The 14,949-nt window shown below is 40.1% G+C and overlaps 2 protein-coding genes across 2 annotated transcripts in view; one reads left to right on the top strand and one right to left on the bottom strand.

The window, feature by feature from the left end:
• The window catches only part of Nt5b (5' nucleotidase B), a 434,421-nt gene that overhangs the window by 99,691 nt on the left and 319,781 nt on the right, over nucleotides 1-14,949 (bottom strand).
• The window catches only part of LOC137621357 (membrane-bound transcription factor site-1 protease-like), a 46,911-nt gene that overhangs the window by 16,815 nt on the left and 15,147 nt on the right, over nucleotides 1-14,949 (top strand). The window contains 1 exon segment of the mRNA XM_068351656.1: nucleotides 504-642. Coding sequence (XP_068207757.1) covers nucleotides 504-642 — 139 coding nt within the window.

Genomic DNA, 14,949 nt, shown 5'->3' with positions numbered 1-14,949 from the left:
CAAAATTTAATTCATCTATCAAGTGTTTCACGGCTTCCATATGCTTTTAACATCTGCAGTGCTACTTTACCATGTAGGTCAAATTTCTATTCATGCTGTAAAAATGGAGGCTGCTGTGTAAAATTGGTTTCTGTATTTTTTTCACTGGTTAATTTGTATTGGTGACCTAACTCGTATTCTTTAGGCTTGTTTATTTTTATTAGAATGAACATTGAAATTTAAGATAAATTTTTGTACCTCATTTTATTATGCTACTTTTCGGTTGATATTGGTGTGCCCTGGGAATTTAGGCTAAAAATGCTAGCAATATATTTCTCAGATTATCTTATGGATATCTGTATTAACAATATTGGTATGCTTCCTTTTTCCTGATATCCTATGAAAATTATTAGTGCGTACAAGTAGTTGAAAAAGTTGGATAGCCATGAGGACAGTATAGTAGACCAAAGGGAATGAATGGTAATTTACTAAATCTTACAATTAATGGTGATAATATTTTGCAGCCTTAATATACATGTGGGATTGAAGCTGCTGTCTCAGCCAGAACATATGGCCGGAGTGGTGAAGGTAGTACCGTTGATGTTCAACCGTTGCCACTGGATGGTCACTCAAATAATCGTGGGGAAGATCCATCGGATTCGGGTATGATTAACTTTTCTGTGTAGAGATGCAGTTTTTCATGTGTTTGTGAGTAATTTTGTATGGCCTGTTATTTGGCTTTCCCCTTAATTTGTAAAACATAGTATTTTTTCCACAATTTGTAAATTCATTGCACAAGTTGTCACAAATTTCTTGATAGTAGGCTTATTTGTCTAAGAGTAGCTTTGCCTCATGGTAGTTAGTAAGTTAGTTGAGTAAATAGTAGATTAGTTGTTATTACTTTTTAAGGGGCGCGTAATATTCTTTCTGTCGTATCTTAGGCAAGTATTTATGATATTGGACTTCTAAATGTAGAATACTGTCTTGTTTGTAAAGGTATGTTACGTAGAGTTTTATAAAAAATATATAATAGTGCAATGTTATGAAGGAAGAGCAAGCTATATTGGAGTACATCCCTGTTAGATATTTGGTGAGCGCGTGTTTTCAAAGGCTGGAATTTATATGCCTAAAACTCGGGAAATTTTTGATGTCGTGGCATAAAGAATTTGCCATCAGTTTTGCCTTTTAGAAGCAAGGGAATAGAGACCAATGACTGGAACATGTCTAAGAAATTAGGATTCCAATGTATTACATCCTTTAGTTGTCTGTTTCATTATGTATTTGCAGCAATAGCTATTTTAGAAATACAGTATGTATTCAACTTACATCATATTAGACTTTAAGAAAAAAAATCTCCAAATACTATATATTTTGAGACCTAGAAATAATTTTTCTGCCACATATTAGTCTTTCACATTGGCTTGCATTTTTTTCCATGAATCATGGGCACTTATTTCCCTGCTTAAAATAAGATTGTCTGTTGGCAGGCTAGCAGCATCACACAAGGTCCCTATCCCAAACACATCCTTAGGCAACCTTTTGGAGAGAACATTTGTTCCTACACTTGATACAAACCCTCATTCTTTACTATAGGAGATATTCTAGCGCGAGCTGGAAAATACGGCAGAAAAACCTTAACAAGGTTGTTAATGACCGGGCAGGTAATTACCCACCTGTTGGTGGTGGGGGACCGCCGGTCAGTAGCTACTGTTTACCTTCAATTGAATTCTAGCCATCGCAGTGGTAACACCGCTGCTCCTGATTTATTTGCGTGGCAGACTAGCCTTTTTTTTTTTTTTTTTTTTTTTTTTTTTTTTTTATTGATTAATCCTTTTTCTTTTTCTTTGTTAGATGATGTCCTCTATTTTGAGGAAGTGTTCAGGGGGTCTTTATGTCGTCGCTGGAGGTGGATCCTCTTTCCCTATGCCCTGGTTACAGAGGTCATAGGTGTTCTGGGGGGTTCCCCTGCCAAGTATGTAGAAGTGGTCATCGCAGTACCTCCTCCTCCTCCGCTTCATTGTCCTCCCCTCTTCGGAGGCTAGGAGGGAGAGAGAGAGAAGAGGAAAAGGAGAGCTTGCACTTCTTTGCCCAGTCGTTCTCCCCAGAGACACAGGTCACTTAGGAAGAGACATAATCGTTCTCGCTCTTCCTCGACTTCTATCTCTTCATGAGATGTCTCGCCCCAAGACTATAAGCGCTCTCGTCACAAACTTAAGAGCTCTTCCTCCTTACCCTAACATAGGGCATCAAGAGCGTACACGCCAACATGTGAATATGCTCCAACAAGAGCATAGCTCCATCACACGCCATGCGCTCACCTGCGCGCCACCAATCTTCTGCGCAATGGCGCTCTCCTATGTGCTCCCGCGCGCCAATATTCTTCAATACGTGCGCATACGCGCCCAACATCTCTCTCTCCCGCCCGCTATACTGCGCACCATCCTACGCGACAGGTAAAACCTGCGCATCAACTTTCTACTGATAGAAGGACTTCTCACAAGTCAGCCATGCTGCCTTCTCCCGCGCGCCAACCCTTACCAACGCGCCAGCACTTACTGGCGCGCCAGCCTTCTCCCGCATCCTCAAGGATATGCGCGCACGCCCGCGCGCCCCATATGATTCCACTGTGCGCGCTAGGGAATTTTCTCCTGCACGCGCGCGTCCTACGGCTGGCACAGACGTGCGATAACACTCCCCCGCACGCCCATTTACGCCTTCACCTAGTTGTTCTCGCCGAAGAGACAGGCGAAATAGGAAGAGACGTCATCATTCTCGCTCTTTCTCTCCTTCTGTCTCTCCCCTAGACGTCTTGCCTCGAGAGACTATACGCTCGTGCCACAAACCTGAGAAGAACGTTCCCTCTCGTCATCGTTCTGCCTCGCAGTCGTCGTCTTGCGAGGGATCATCTAAGAAACCAGGAGCGCGGCCAAGGGCAAAGCACGTCCTGACCTCGAACCCTCTTTTTCGCATAATAGTTTGAGGGTCTCCGTCTGCTCTAGAAAACTCAGATAGAGCGTTTCTCCTCGCTTCAATCTTTATCTTCAGAGAGATCGCTCTCGCCTTTGAATTCTCGACTGATCCTTTGGGGTCTCGTGACAAGGAAACTTCGGTTTCCCGGTGCGCTATCCCTTCGTTTTCTCGCAGCTCAAGTTGCTGAAACCTTGGGCTCTCGTGCATTTAGTCTCGCTGACACTTCGGTGTCTCGTGACAAGGGAAACTTTCGTTTCCCGTTGCTCTGGCCCTTCGGGTTCTCACAACACAACCTCTAGGGGCACGCAGGATCACGCTGAACCTTCTGGTTCTCGTGAAACAAGTCACCAAGAGTTTTACTCTTAGGTCAGAGAGTCTTCAGACTCTTGTCGCGCGAAGTGTTCGCGTACGCCCATCCAACACTGCGCCCATGACAATCAAGAGTTTTTCTTTTATGGCAGTCTTCGGACCCCTGTCACGCAAGGTGTTCGCACGCAATTAGCGCTACACACGCAAATCTCCATACACTCGCGGGGTCAATCCCTCGCTCTCGTGTTTCAGACAGAACAACCTCCCTAATTCTTTTGCTCCCTAATGAGTTAAGGATTACGAGTCTCTCAGAAACCTCGAAAGAAGATGCAGGGGTTCGGCCCTTCTCTTCGGTTGAGAGCAGGAGGGAAAGGGGAAACGTGTTAAGAGAGGCTAAAAGTAAACACCCAGATAGCAGCGACGTAGAACACAATGCCGAGGGCTTCGGCCGCTCTGTTCGTTATCCTATGCTTCATGTGGCAGCTCATGAGCTACCCATGTTACGAGGTAGCACTCGTTGTCAACCTGCAACTTGATCAACTTATTGGGAAACATAGATTGCTGACAGGAGGTTCACCTCCAGGGGTTAGAGATCCTCCCCTTATGAGGGAGTTTTAACCTTCCTCGGAATTGGGCTGCGTAAGAGAACCATCCCCCTTCCGAGGGAAAGCTTCCCCACTTCAGCCATTGAGCAACCTTCCCCCCTTCGTGAGGAGTTGCGAACAGCTCGATGAGTTTTACCTCTGCTATCTCGTCCCCGAAGACTGTGCTTTCTCCCCTGGAGCTGGGGAAAAGCAAGTCTACGGCTTGTTCCTTCTTCGGGGGGGAACTTCTCCCTGGGAGTATGCTTGGCTCAGGCGATGTCCTCCATCGGGAGGACTTCTCTTTCGTTCACGAGAAGGAGATTATTACGCCTACGTTTTTTCTGTAAAACTGGGAGAAAACTTGCTTTAGGCGATGTCCTCTTTCGGAAGAACTTCTCTCTCGTTCGCAAGAGAGAGATTATTACGCCTACGTTTTTTTCCCATAGAACTGCGAGAAAGCTTGTCTTAGGTGATGTCCTCCTTCGGGAGAACTTCTCTGTCGTTTGCGAGAGAGATTATTACGCCCATGCTTTTTTCCCATAGAACTGGGAGAAAGCTTGTCTTAGGCCAGGTCCTCCTTCGGGAGGACTTCTTTCTTGTTCACGAGAGGGAGATTTTTACGCCTACGTTTTTACCCATAGAACTAGAAGAAAACTTGTCTTAGGCGATGTCCTTCTTCGGGAGAACTTCTCTCATTCGCGAGAGAGAGATTATTACGCCTATGCTTTTTTCCCGTAGAACTGGGAGAAAGTTTGCCTTAGGCGATGTCCTCCTTCGTGTGGACTTAAAATTATTACACCTACACTTTTTCCCATAGAGAGGGGAGAAATCCTGCCTTGAGCAATATCCTTCTTCGGGAGGACTTCTCCCTCGTTTTTAGAGAGAGGTTACTACGCCTACGCTTTTCCCCATAGAGCAAGGAGAAAGCTTTTTTTAGGCGATCTCCTTCGGGAGAACCTTCTTCCCATTCACGAGAGAAAACTTGTAGGAGTTTGCTGATCCACGCTCCTCCCTCTTACACTTTTGGTTCTCCTCCAGGGGCGGAGCAGGAGCCTCGTCTTGAATGACATTCTCCTTCGGGAGAACAAATCTACCCTGCGGAGGAGTTATCTTCATCCCTGATGTTCTCCCCCTCGTGCTGTTAGGAGACGTCTTTTTTAACCTACTGGTTCTCCTCACGTTGACCCCTCGGGGTCTTGTGACAATCACCCTTTCGGCGGGCGTGATCGGAAGCCTTTGAACTCTCGTCTTGTGTATCCTACGGGTTCTCATGACCTTAGGAATCCTTCGGGCCTATGTCGCGTTGGACTTTTGAGTTCACACAACTTGGAACCTTCGCGTTTCAGTTACATGGAGTAGTTGGGCTCTTGTAACAATTAGCACAGAGTGTCCGTGCACGCACGCAATTAGCGCTATGCACGCGACCATCGTCATTAAGAGTTTTACTCTTATGACAAAGTCTTCCGACTCTCGTCAACGGCCTTCGCCATTACCTCCAGACACTCCGACTTCTACCATTCGTCCCCTTTCGATAAGAAAGATACGAGGGTTAAGACATAAGGTTTGTCTGCTACTCGCATCTCCACTTTTACCTGTAATAACACGCGAGGAATTATCGCAGCCTGAGGATTCCTCGGGAGAGCTGCCGTCGAGGGACTTAGAATCCTCCTATTTAAGGACTAAGAACTGTATAATATCTCATGCCCCGGCGATTTGCATCTCTCTTCTCGACCCTTTGACGCTCCAGCCTTAGACAGGCTATGTAGTGACAGTCTGGGGTTCGAGTACCGCTCAGACTCGTTAGTGCCATCAGTGCCTACAACCTTACCATCCTTGTAAGCTAAGGTTGCGGGGTTTGAGGGAGCCTATAGATCTATCTGCTGAGTCTTCAGCAGCCACTGCCTGGCCTTCCTGGTCCCAGCTGGAATGGAGAGGAGGCTTGGTTGTTGACCATATATGGTCAGTCTCTAGGACATTGTCCTAACGGCTTGTGTAATGTCACTGTCCCTTGCCTCTGCCATTCTTGAGCGACCTTTAAACCTTTAAATCTTGTCTGTTCGCCGAGATCAGAGACGTCAACCCTCCTCCTCGGATCTTGGATCCCCTCACGGTGAGGCTCACACCAGGCTAATCCTCGAAGAGACACTCTACTCTTCTTGGCTCTTCTCAGTCACAGAAGCCTCGGCAAGGGAAGCGACTTCAATGTCCCTTCTGGCTTGACACGTGGTCTGATACAGTGGCTACTTAGCGAGCCACGAGGGCTTGTCAAACCAAAACTCCAGGCAGTCCCTACAAGAAGTCCTAACTGCTGGAGCCAAGACAATGGACTTCTTAACCGCTACAACAGCGACAATGTGAAGCAATTGGGTTCTCAAAAGGAAGGTTCAGTAGTTCCCAGACTTCCTTTTGTACTTCAGTGAGGAAATGCTCCTCTCAGTCTCGGCGATTAAGGGCTATCACGCAGCCTTGAGCCTCATCTGTAGACGGAGAAGGGGTTGACCTCTCCTCCTCAGAAGACATCACCTTGGTTGTTTCGGGGTTTTGAGTGATCTTGCCCCCCCAGTTGAGATTAGACCATCACCTTGAGACGTGTCTTACGTTCCCTGAAGGGTCTGCCCTATGAGCCCTTAAGGGCCTCAGGCTACTCTCTGAACCTTAAGACTGTCTTCCTTGTACCTCTGTCCTCAGCTAAAAGGGTCAGTGAGCTACATGGTCTGTCTTACGTCACCCATTCTAAGGGGGGGGTCTCGCAACTTCGTACCGGGCTTGGTGGCTAGACTCATAATCCTTCATCTACCGATGAGAGATTTCGAGAATTTCCACACTCAATAAGGTAACACAGGATACAGATCAGTCGTTACTATGCCCAGTCAGAGCGTTAAAGAAATATCTGAAGTGCACCAGACCTTTCAGACCACGTCTCAGTCCTCTCATCCTTGTACCAACAGGGTAAAGAAGAGTCTCTCGCAACACCATCCCTTTCTGGCTCAAGGAAGTTATTGCGAGGTCTTTTCACGGAGACCCAGAGGCAGCGCAACCCAGAGCCCATCAAGTTAGGGGAGTGGCTGCCTCACTGGCGTTTAAGAGAAATTTCTCAGTCTCCCAGGTCTTAAGTGTTAGGGTCTGGAAATGCCAATCTACATTCACCGCTCACTATTTGAGCGACGTGACACATAAGTCTCTAGACACCCTTTCTATAGGGCCTATTGTGACAGGTCAACGGATGCTGTAGCTACCTTACGCCCTTTCAGGGGACAGTAACCATTGGCTGAGGATTCTGGGTTACACTAGGTTTTAAGATGGACATCCATCTATCTTCTTCATCTCCTTCTCCTTCCCATCTGGGGATCCTAGTCTGTATCCAGTTTCACTTGGACTCGCCAATGGAAATAAGGTATGATATTCATCTGATTCCTCTCACAGGGTATAAGTTATACTCTTGGTCACAAGGTTTCCCCTTTGCAAGGTCGGGGGAATCCTAAGTTTGAAGGGGTCCAAGTCGAATGTTCCTGACCCACTACATCTTGAAACATTTGTTTCCTCGATGCTGCAAACCTTCAGTCATGCTGAGATTATGGGGATCTACAAAGAAAGAAGATTAACGGAATGTTTTTGCTTCAAAAGAGTCTTGTCTGAGGACTATCTTCCCTAGGAATAGGGAACTCCTTGGCCACCCTGGCCTAAAGACTAAGTCTCCTATAGTAAAGAATGAGGGTTTGTATCAAGTGTAGGAACAAATGACAAACTTATAACAGAGTTTGTATTTTTCCTAACATACAAACCCGAATTCTTTACATAAATCTTCCCTCCATCACCGCCCCCCTAGGATAGTCCTAGCAAGAATCCGATTGAAGGTAAACAGCAGCTACCGACCGGCGGTCCCCCACCACTAACATATGGGTAATTACCTGCCCGGTCGTTAACGACCTTGTTAAGGTTTTCCTGCTGTATTTTCCAGCTCGCGCTAGAATATCTCCTATAGTAAAGAATGAGGGTTTGTATGTTAGGAAAAATACAAACTCTGTTATGAGTTAGTAATTTTTTTACATTTAGCTCGGCAAGAATTAGCTCATGGTTAATTATTATATTTCAATTCGCCTTATTAGTTACTAATCATTAAAATTTCAGTTCCTGGTTAGTTTTCCTTTTTGACTTGTGCGGGAAGTTATCAGAAAGAAAAAAATCTTTTACAGTTATATCAGCATTATTTTCAGATGCATATTTTAACCTTTACAATTTAATAATGAAACTTTCGAGATGAAAACATTAAATATGTTGGGAATTGTCTCCATGCTAACTCAATCAAGTTTCGATTAAACAGAACCTCCCATTAGACATTTCCTAATAACTTTTTACCTGTATACTTCAATTTGGAATTTGAACTTTTCAAATTCTTAGCCAGTTCAAAGTTCTTTAACTTTCCATGCAAATTGTTATTTTTTTTCACTCTTGCAGTTCAGTGTAAAATATTACATTTAATTTCATTATAAGGATTTACCATAGGTATCATTCACAATTAGACAGCTAAAAAGTCCTCAAGAATAATTTGAATAGAAAATCTTGAAAACTGTGTTACATAGTATATTTTATATTTTCAAATACACAATTAAAATAAAAAAGATAACTAGCTAATCACTTTGCATTACACTACTCTAACAAATCTACAGCCTTCATAGAAAATCAGAACAAATGAAAAAAATTATTGCACATGTTAGAAAGAGAGTTTTGTCGTCTACGTTGAACCTTTGGCGCGCTCACCCTTAAAACTTGACTAAATTGGGGCCTCGGCATAACCTTGTATTATGTAGGGTCCAGGGGCTTGCTAGCTATCCATTATTAACGTTGAATTCAAAACCCAAGAATCCAGTGAGCGCTCAGTAAGGTCTAAATGCAAAACATTATGATCTTTGTTTATCATTTTTGGTACTTAGTAACAACCAATGACAGCAGAAAATGTTATATTATGAGATATAGGACATTAACATTGCTACATCAATTAATTTGATGTAACGTGGTTTAATTTCCATGTTAAGCATTGTCAGGTCTCATAGAATTTTTTTTCTTTTTTTAAGATTACTTTGGGTGATACGTTGAAATATTTGATAAACGGATGCTGCCTTCTCCTGGAGTTAAATCTATAAAAAACCAAAAATGACTTTCTTTTATTAATTTATAGTACTGTATTGCATTGAAATTATCTGCGTCCATTGCTAAAGACACCAAAGAAGATTAGACCCATGCAGGTTTGGCGAGATCATTCTAGCGGTATGGGTTCCTAAATCTACTGGAACTTTCGTTATGTAGGTCAGTGTGACTTGAGCACTGTTACACAGCTTAAGTACCTCAGGGTCTCATTTGTACTCATCTTTGTAGTTTTATTATTGTCCATTTTGTGTAATGAGGTGAAAAATACAAGGTCATTACACTAATTAGGTTAGCTTAGAAATGAGAAGGCAAAGAACACTGGACTTCTCTCCCTCCTAATCTAGTGTTTTTATAGTACCGCATATACTCTTATAACAACCAATCTTGCGTATTGTGTGACCCAAAAATTTTCACCCATAAAATATGATTTTATCATAAATCTTGTGTATCTTTTTTTTTTTTTGAGAAATTAATTACAATAGACAAACCCCTTTTACTCCATTTCTTTATCCCATCTTGTGGTCAAGGGAGGTAAGCTAGGACTTGTCAGGTTTTTTTCTTGGAGTGAACTGTCTCAATGAAAAAAACTTTGATAAGATATTTTACATTTATGAGGAAAACTGAATTTCTACTTTCAAGGAGAGAAATAGGAATAAAAAAGGGAATTAAGAGTTTAACTGCCCGATTGCTCACATTCAAAACAACGTTTTGGTATTGTATTTTATATCTTCATAGTTTTTAAGACCTCTTTTTTGCCTTGAGACAAATCAGTTTATATATATGTTTAGTTTTGATAGGATGTGGCTTCAGTTCTGCTTTACTCGCTGCAATTGCTCGCCTATCACTTCTTCTCTTAAAGGCATGTCCTCAAGACTTGTAAAATTTCACTTATCTCCTTCTGGGTTGTTTACAGTTTGTTGGATATATTCTATGATTATTTCCAAATAAAGCTTCTAACCATTTCAAGAGTGTAAATCTATGTCAGTCGTCGTCACTATTATTCTAGCTTACGCGAATTGGTGCTGAATATCAAGAACTGATAGAGTAATGACTTCCTTGGATTTTGCTTTCTACTTGTCAGTAGCATTGAGCTTTAAGAAGAGATATAGCTTTTTGTGGTCTCTTAACTTAGTTGCAGGTGTGATATTTAAGAACTTTTAAAAGATTATTCAGTGGTCATAAATTTATCTGAATGTATTAGATTTTTGGGAACCATCTTATGCACAGAGAAATAGGCTTAACTTCTGCCTATGGCATGCATGGGCAACCTTTGTTCACTTGTGGGCAGATTATGTTTTCCAAGACTGGCTGCGGGTCACAAGCCCTAATTATAGATTTACAAAATATGTATGCATACATAGTTGCACTTATTATATACTTTACATATAAACATTTATTAAACTACTGATTTTTATCATTTATGATTTTATATATTGATGCTTTACTTTTAATAGAAATTTTCGGGAAACAAAAATAGTAAAAGTTGAAAATATTTTTTTTTTTTTTAAATATATACAGTAGTTTATCCATATTATTACTTGAGAAAATAAATCATTTACTGAAACACATTGTTTATTAATCTTACAATTACATAGAAAAATTATAACAAAACCTCTTTCTATAATGCAAAATTTGAACTTGGTGTTTATTTACCAGTGTCCCAATGTTTAGTGAAATGCTGGAGGCAGCTACTCTTAATTATTTTCAAGGTGATTATCTGTCAGCCTTGATCTTGTTTTTAATGTTGTGTATTTCAACTTCGTAAACAGCTGCTCACATATATAATTACTCCCAAATAGTGCCATTTCTTTCTTGCAAAATCTGTGATCCTCTGGAAAGCTTCCTTAGATAGATTTGTATAAAACTCCAAAAATGAATAATCTCATTATTCATCTGAACTCTTCATTTCCTTAAAGTTCAATCAATTCCATCTGCAATTCCTCGGGAAATTCCTTAACATTGATATCAAATGGTGAAGAAAAAATACGTAGATTAGTTTCTTGTGATCTGAAAGTTTGAAATCTACTGATGAAATCTTTGTAAACTGATATAAGCTCATCAGCATAGAAAGTGCAGACTGCTTTGCAATGATTTGCCAATGTAGGGAAGTGGAAAGTATTACCATTTCTCAGCTGTTTTTCCCAGTTAAAATTTTTTTTGAAATGTTCGGATATGACTGAACAAATGATGACCAAATTAACCCTTTCCTTGCAATTTTGAATTCAGGTCATTGACATATGAAGTAAAGTCAACAAAAGAAAAAAAATGTGAGATCCTGTACCCAGACGTCATTACTTACTTCAGGGATAGACTTTTCCTTTCATTTCCATAAATGTGAAAATTTCACTCCTAATATCATAAAATCGTTTTAACATTCATCCTTTGCTCAACCATCACACCTCACAGTAGTAAACCAGATCTCCATATTCTGCCTCGACATCCGCAAGAAAGTCTTTAAAGGCGGCGATTTACTGTTCGAGATTTTATAAAGTTGATACTCGAAACTACTCTAGACATGTGTTGAAATTTCAGGGACTTGGCACACAAATTCTCTTGGTGAATTGTGCTGTGAAACATGGAAAAATCTTTTATGTCTATGTTCATAGAAGTTAACTCCATTCTAATTTTAGAAGTTGAGCCAACTTTATTACCAACCATTGCAGGTTCACCATCTGTTGATAAACCATGAAGTTTTTTAAAATGGAGAGTAAATTTAGCCATTAACGTTTTTAATTCTTGAAAAATATCCTCTCCAGTGGTTGTATCTTTCATTGCTTGAAGACCAAGCATTTCTTCTGTGATATTGAAATGAATTCCATGTATAAAAACTGCCACGTCAGTATTTTCATCAATAGCCAAGGAAAAATACTTAAATTTCAAAGCAAGTTCTTTCAGGACAGTTTCTATATTTGTAGCAAATTCATCAATCCATCATATTACAGTTCTATGAGACAAACTAATATTATCAATTTCTATTTTTCTGGCTGGACACAAAATAGCAACCACTGCTTGTAAGGCACTCTTTCACAAGTTTGCCATCGGAAATTTTTTTTGAATGTTTTGCAATTTTCTCACTGACAACATAACTAGCACGCTAGCACGAATAATATTGATGGCATCATCACGATTTTTGACAAACATTTTCTGCTGTTCTTTCAAATCTTTAATAAGTTTTTTTACTTTTTGTTTTCTACTTCCACCCTGAAAATTATCATAAAGAGATGAGTTTTGGAAATATAGTGTCTTTTTACATTATATTCTTTCATAACAGGAACTGACTCACAACACAGTAAACACATTGGTTTTCCTTTGATTTGTGTGAAAAAATAATCACTGGTCCACTTTTCTTGGAACACTCGAGATTCATTATCCACTTTCCTCTTTTTTGATGACGACATTTTGTGCTGGATGCATTCAATAAATAAAAAAAATGCATGATAATTGTAGATTTGGTTCTTTGTGAACTACTGGAAAAGCCAAAGGAAATATTTAAGCCTCTCACTAGGATGGTATCTTCAGAGCAACTGAAGACATAAACGTGGAGAATCAAGAAAGAAAAGTATTCATCACAATGAACATTAATCCATTGACAATTAGGAAAGAGAATAGTAAAAAAAATCCAACTTTATTTGAAGGGATTTACCAAACGATGGAAAAAGATTAAAGATGATGTTCTTCAAATGCTTCCTAAAAGATTGTCCTATACAAATGCAATGATTAAATGAGTAATCATACGGTTAAAAGTCACCGTATTAGTACAGTCCAGATTGTAGCGGCAAATTTAAAACTACTTTAATTATAGTGCTACTTACTTTTAAGTTCTTCAAAGGTCTCCGCGGGCCGTAGGTTGCCCATGCATGGCCTCTGGTTTCCCATGCTATGCACTATGATTTGAAAGCTGAGAAATGAACTAAGCTGACTTTGCTCTCTCTAATATCAAAAAGAACTCCAGGCTCTCTAGCCAATAGAAATTATTTCTCTTCATGATAACTGCTGGGAAGGACATTTGTGTGTAGATCAGGAGTATGGCTACATTGTCAGTAAGTTCTCTTGGAAGGAAGGTTTTACAGACTAGCATGGTTCTCTATTTCAGCTCCAGAACCTCTCATTTAAAACTTGTGAATAAAGTAGGCCCTTCAGGATGAGAATAAACATGATGGTTATGAGACATACTGTAAAAGATCGTCAATTTTTTAACCATTTGGTATTTCCCAATATTACAAATGGATGAAGCTTCTCTTCAGCTTTGGTGACAGATTCAAGAAAATCCTCTTGAAAGTCTCTCTGAATATCTTTATGCTTACATAACACCTGTTTTTATCATAGTATGGTTGGCTTTGAGGACTTTTTTTGATTGATAAGTCTCTTTATGTGGAGTAGCAAGGCTTTGATAACACCTTTTTGCTTGCCATTTTATACCACAGTTGTCTTTCCTACATGTATCTGCTAAAGGTTTTTTACTTTCCTGGTGAACATACTTACTTTAAGGATCCTAGCTTGTCTACTCAAGACAGATCCCTGTACAGTACATTATTTTTATGAAAGAACTCTGTACAAGTTCTTTTGTTTCTGTGAGATGGGTCTTTTCTGATTTGTCTCCTTTCCCTATGGGCTGTGGTAGGACTGCTTTCATAAAAGCTATTCTGGTTGTCTTCTCTCCACCCTAACTTATAAGACACCAGTTGTGCAGCCAGTGAGCCCCAGATCACACTTCTGGACAAAGTCAAGGGTACGTTTTTTCTGTCCAGTCTCATGGAAATTGTTGCTGTTCAAGGTGGCCTAGTCTTCTTATGTGCAGCAGGTACTGTATATTGTTTTATTATTTCAGTTTTCTCTGTTTCATGGTGACTCATTCAGAACATGGTTTTACAAAGTTATTTGCCTCTGCTTAATATGTGTAGGGTTGTTTATCAGTTTATCCTCTTATAATATTCTATGGAGCTGCAGTTATTCTTCTCACTTGGTCGAATGTAAGATGTAGTTATCTTGGTAAACATTCCTGCTCATTCTAGAGCCTTCATCGTGATGTCCAACTTCTCCCAACTTTCCACTTCATAGTGTAACTGCAGGGTTTTCCCAACAGCACTGAATGTTCTCCTCAGTCCCATCATTGGGCATTAGGGCCCAAACTCCATGCATTCATCTATCTATTCTTTAAACTCCATACGTGCATCTATCTATTCTTTTAGGTGCAACAATCTTAAACCTGAATCCTAGGTACAAGTCTCCAAATTCTGGAGTGTTGTTTTGACAGCTCAATGGATTTGCCTAAATTGTTATTCAACAATAACAACAAATGTAGCTGTGTCTAGTCTACTGTAGGAGAAAGGCCTCAGACATGCCCATTTATGTTTAGGCTATGGCCAGTTTTTATCATCATGCTGGCCTGTGCAAATATTGCCAGTTAATAAAAAATATAAAGTTAGAATTGATTGATTTATTGTGTAACAAATATAATAAAAAAAAAGATTGTCAAGAAGTATCCTACTTCCCAATATTAATTTTTTGCAGCTCATATTCAAAATACATAAAATATTAGGCTCTTAATTTATTGGATCCTAGAGATTCTAGGGAATTAGCCAGCCGACAACTTTCTTCTTTTGAATTGGAAATGTAGTATTCATGAAGTCTATAATTGCTGACCAATGTAAATTAGCCATTTGCTTTGAAAATATTTTTTGTCTTAAAAGTAGATGTTTAGGTTGCTGCTTTTATTAAAGAGAAACCCATAATTTCAACATACAGTAGGACCGTGGTATACATTCTTAATCCATTCCAGGAACACACTCGGAACCCAAAATACTCGTACAGTAAACCCAAATTATTTTTCCCATAAGAAATTAAGGGGATTCACTTGATGCATTCCATACGCCTGTAAATATATGTTTTTAAAAGTCTGCAATGTTATATTAAAAGCACATTATAACCCATAACATCAGAAATGAATCCAAATTAATGATTT

The sequence above is a fragment of the Palaemon carinicauda genome, chromosome 28 (assembly GCF_036898095.1).
Source record: "Palaemon carinicauda isolate YSFRI2023 chromosome 28, ASM3689809v2, whole genome shotgun sequence".
NCBI classification, from domain to species: domain Eukaryota; kingdom Metazoa; phylum Arthropoda; class Malacostraca; order Decapoda; family Palaemonidae; genus Palaemon; species Palaemon carinicauda.
Note: the sequence above shows the minus strand (reverse complement) of the source record. Positions and strands in the feature narration are given on the sequence as shown.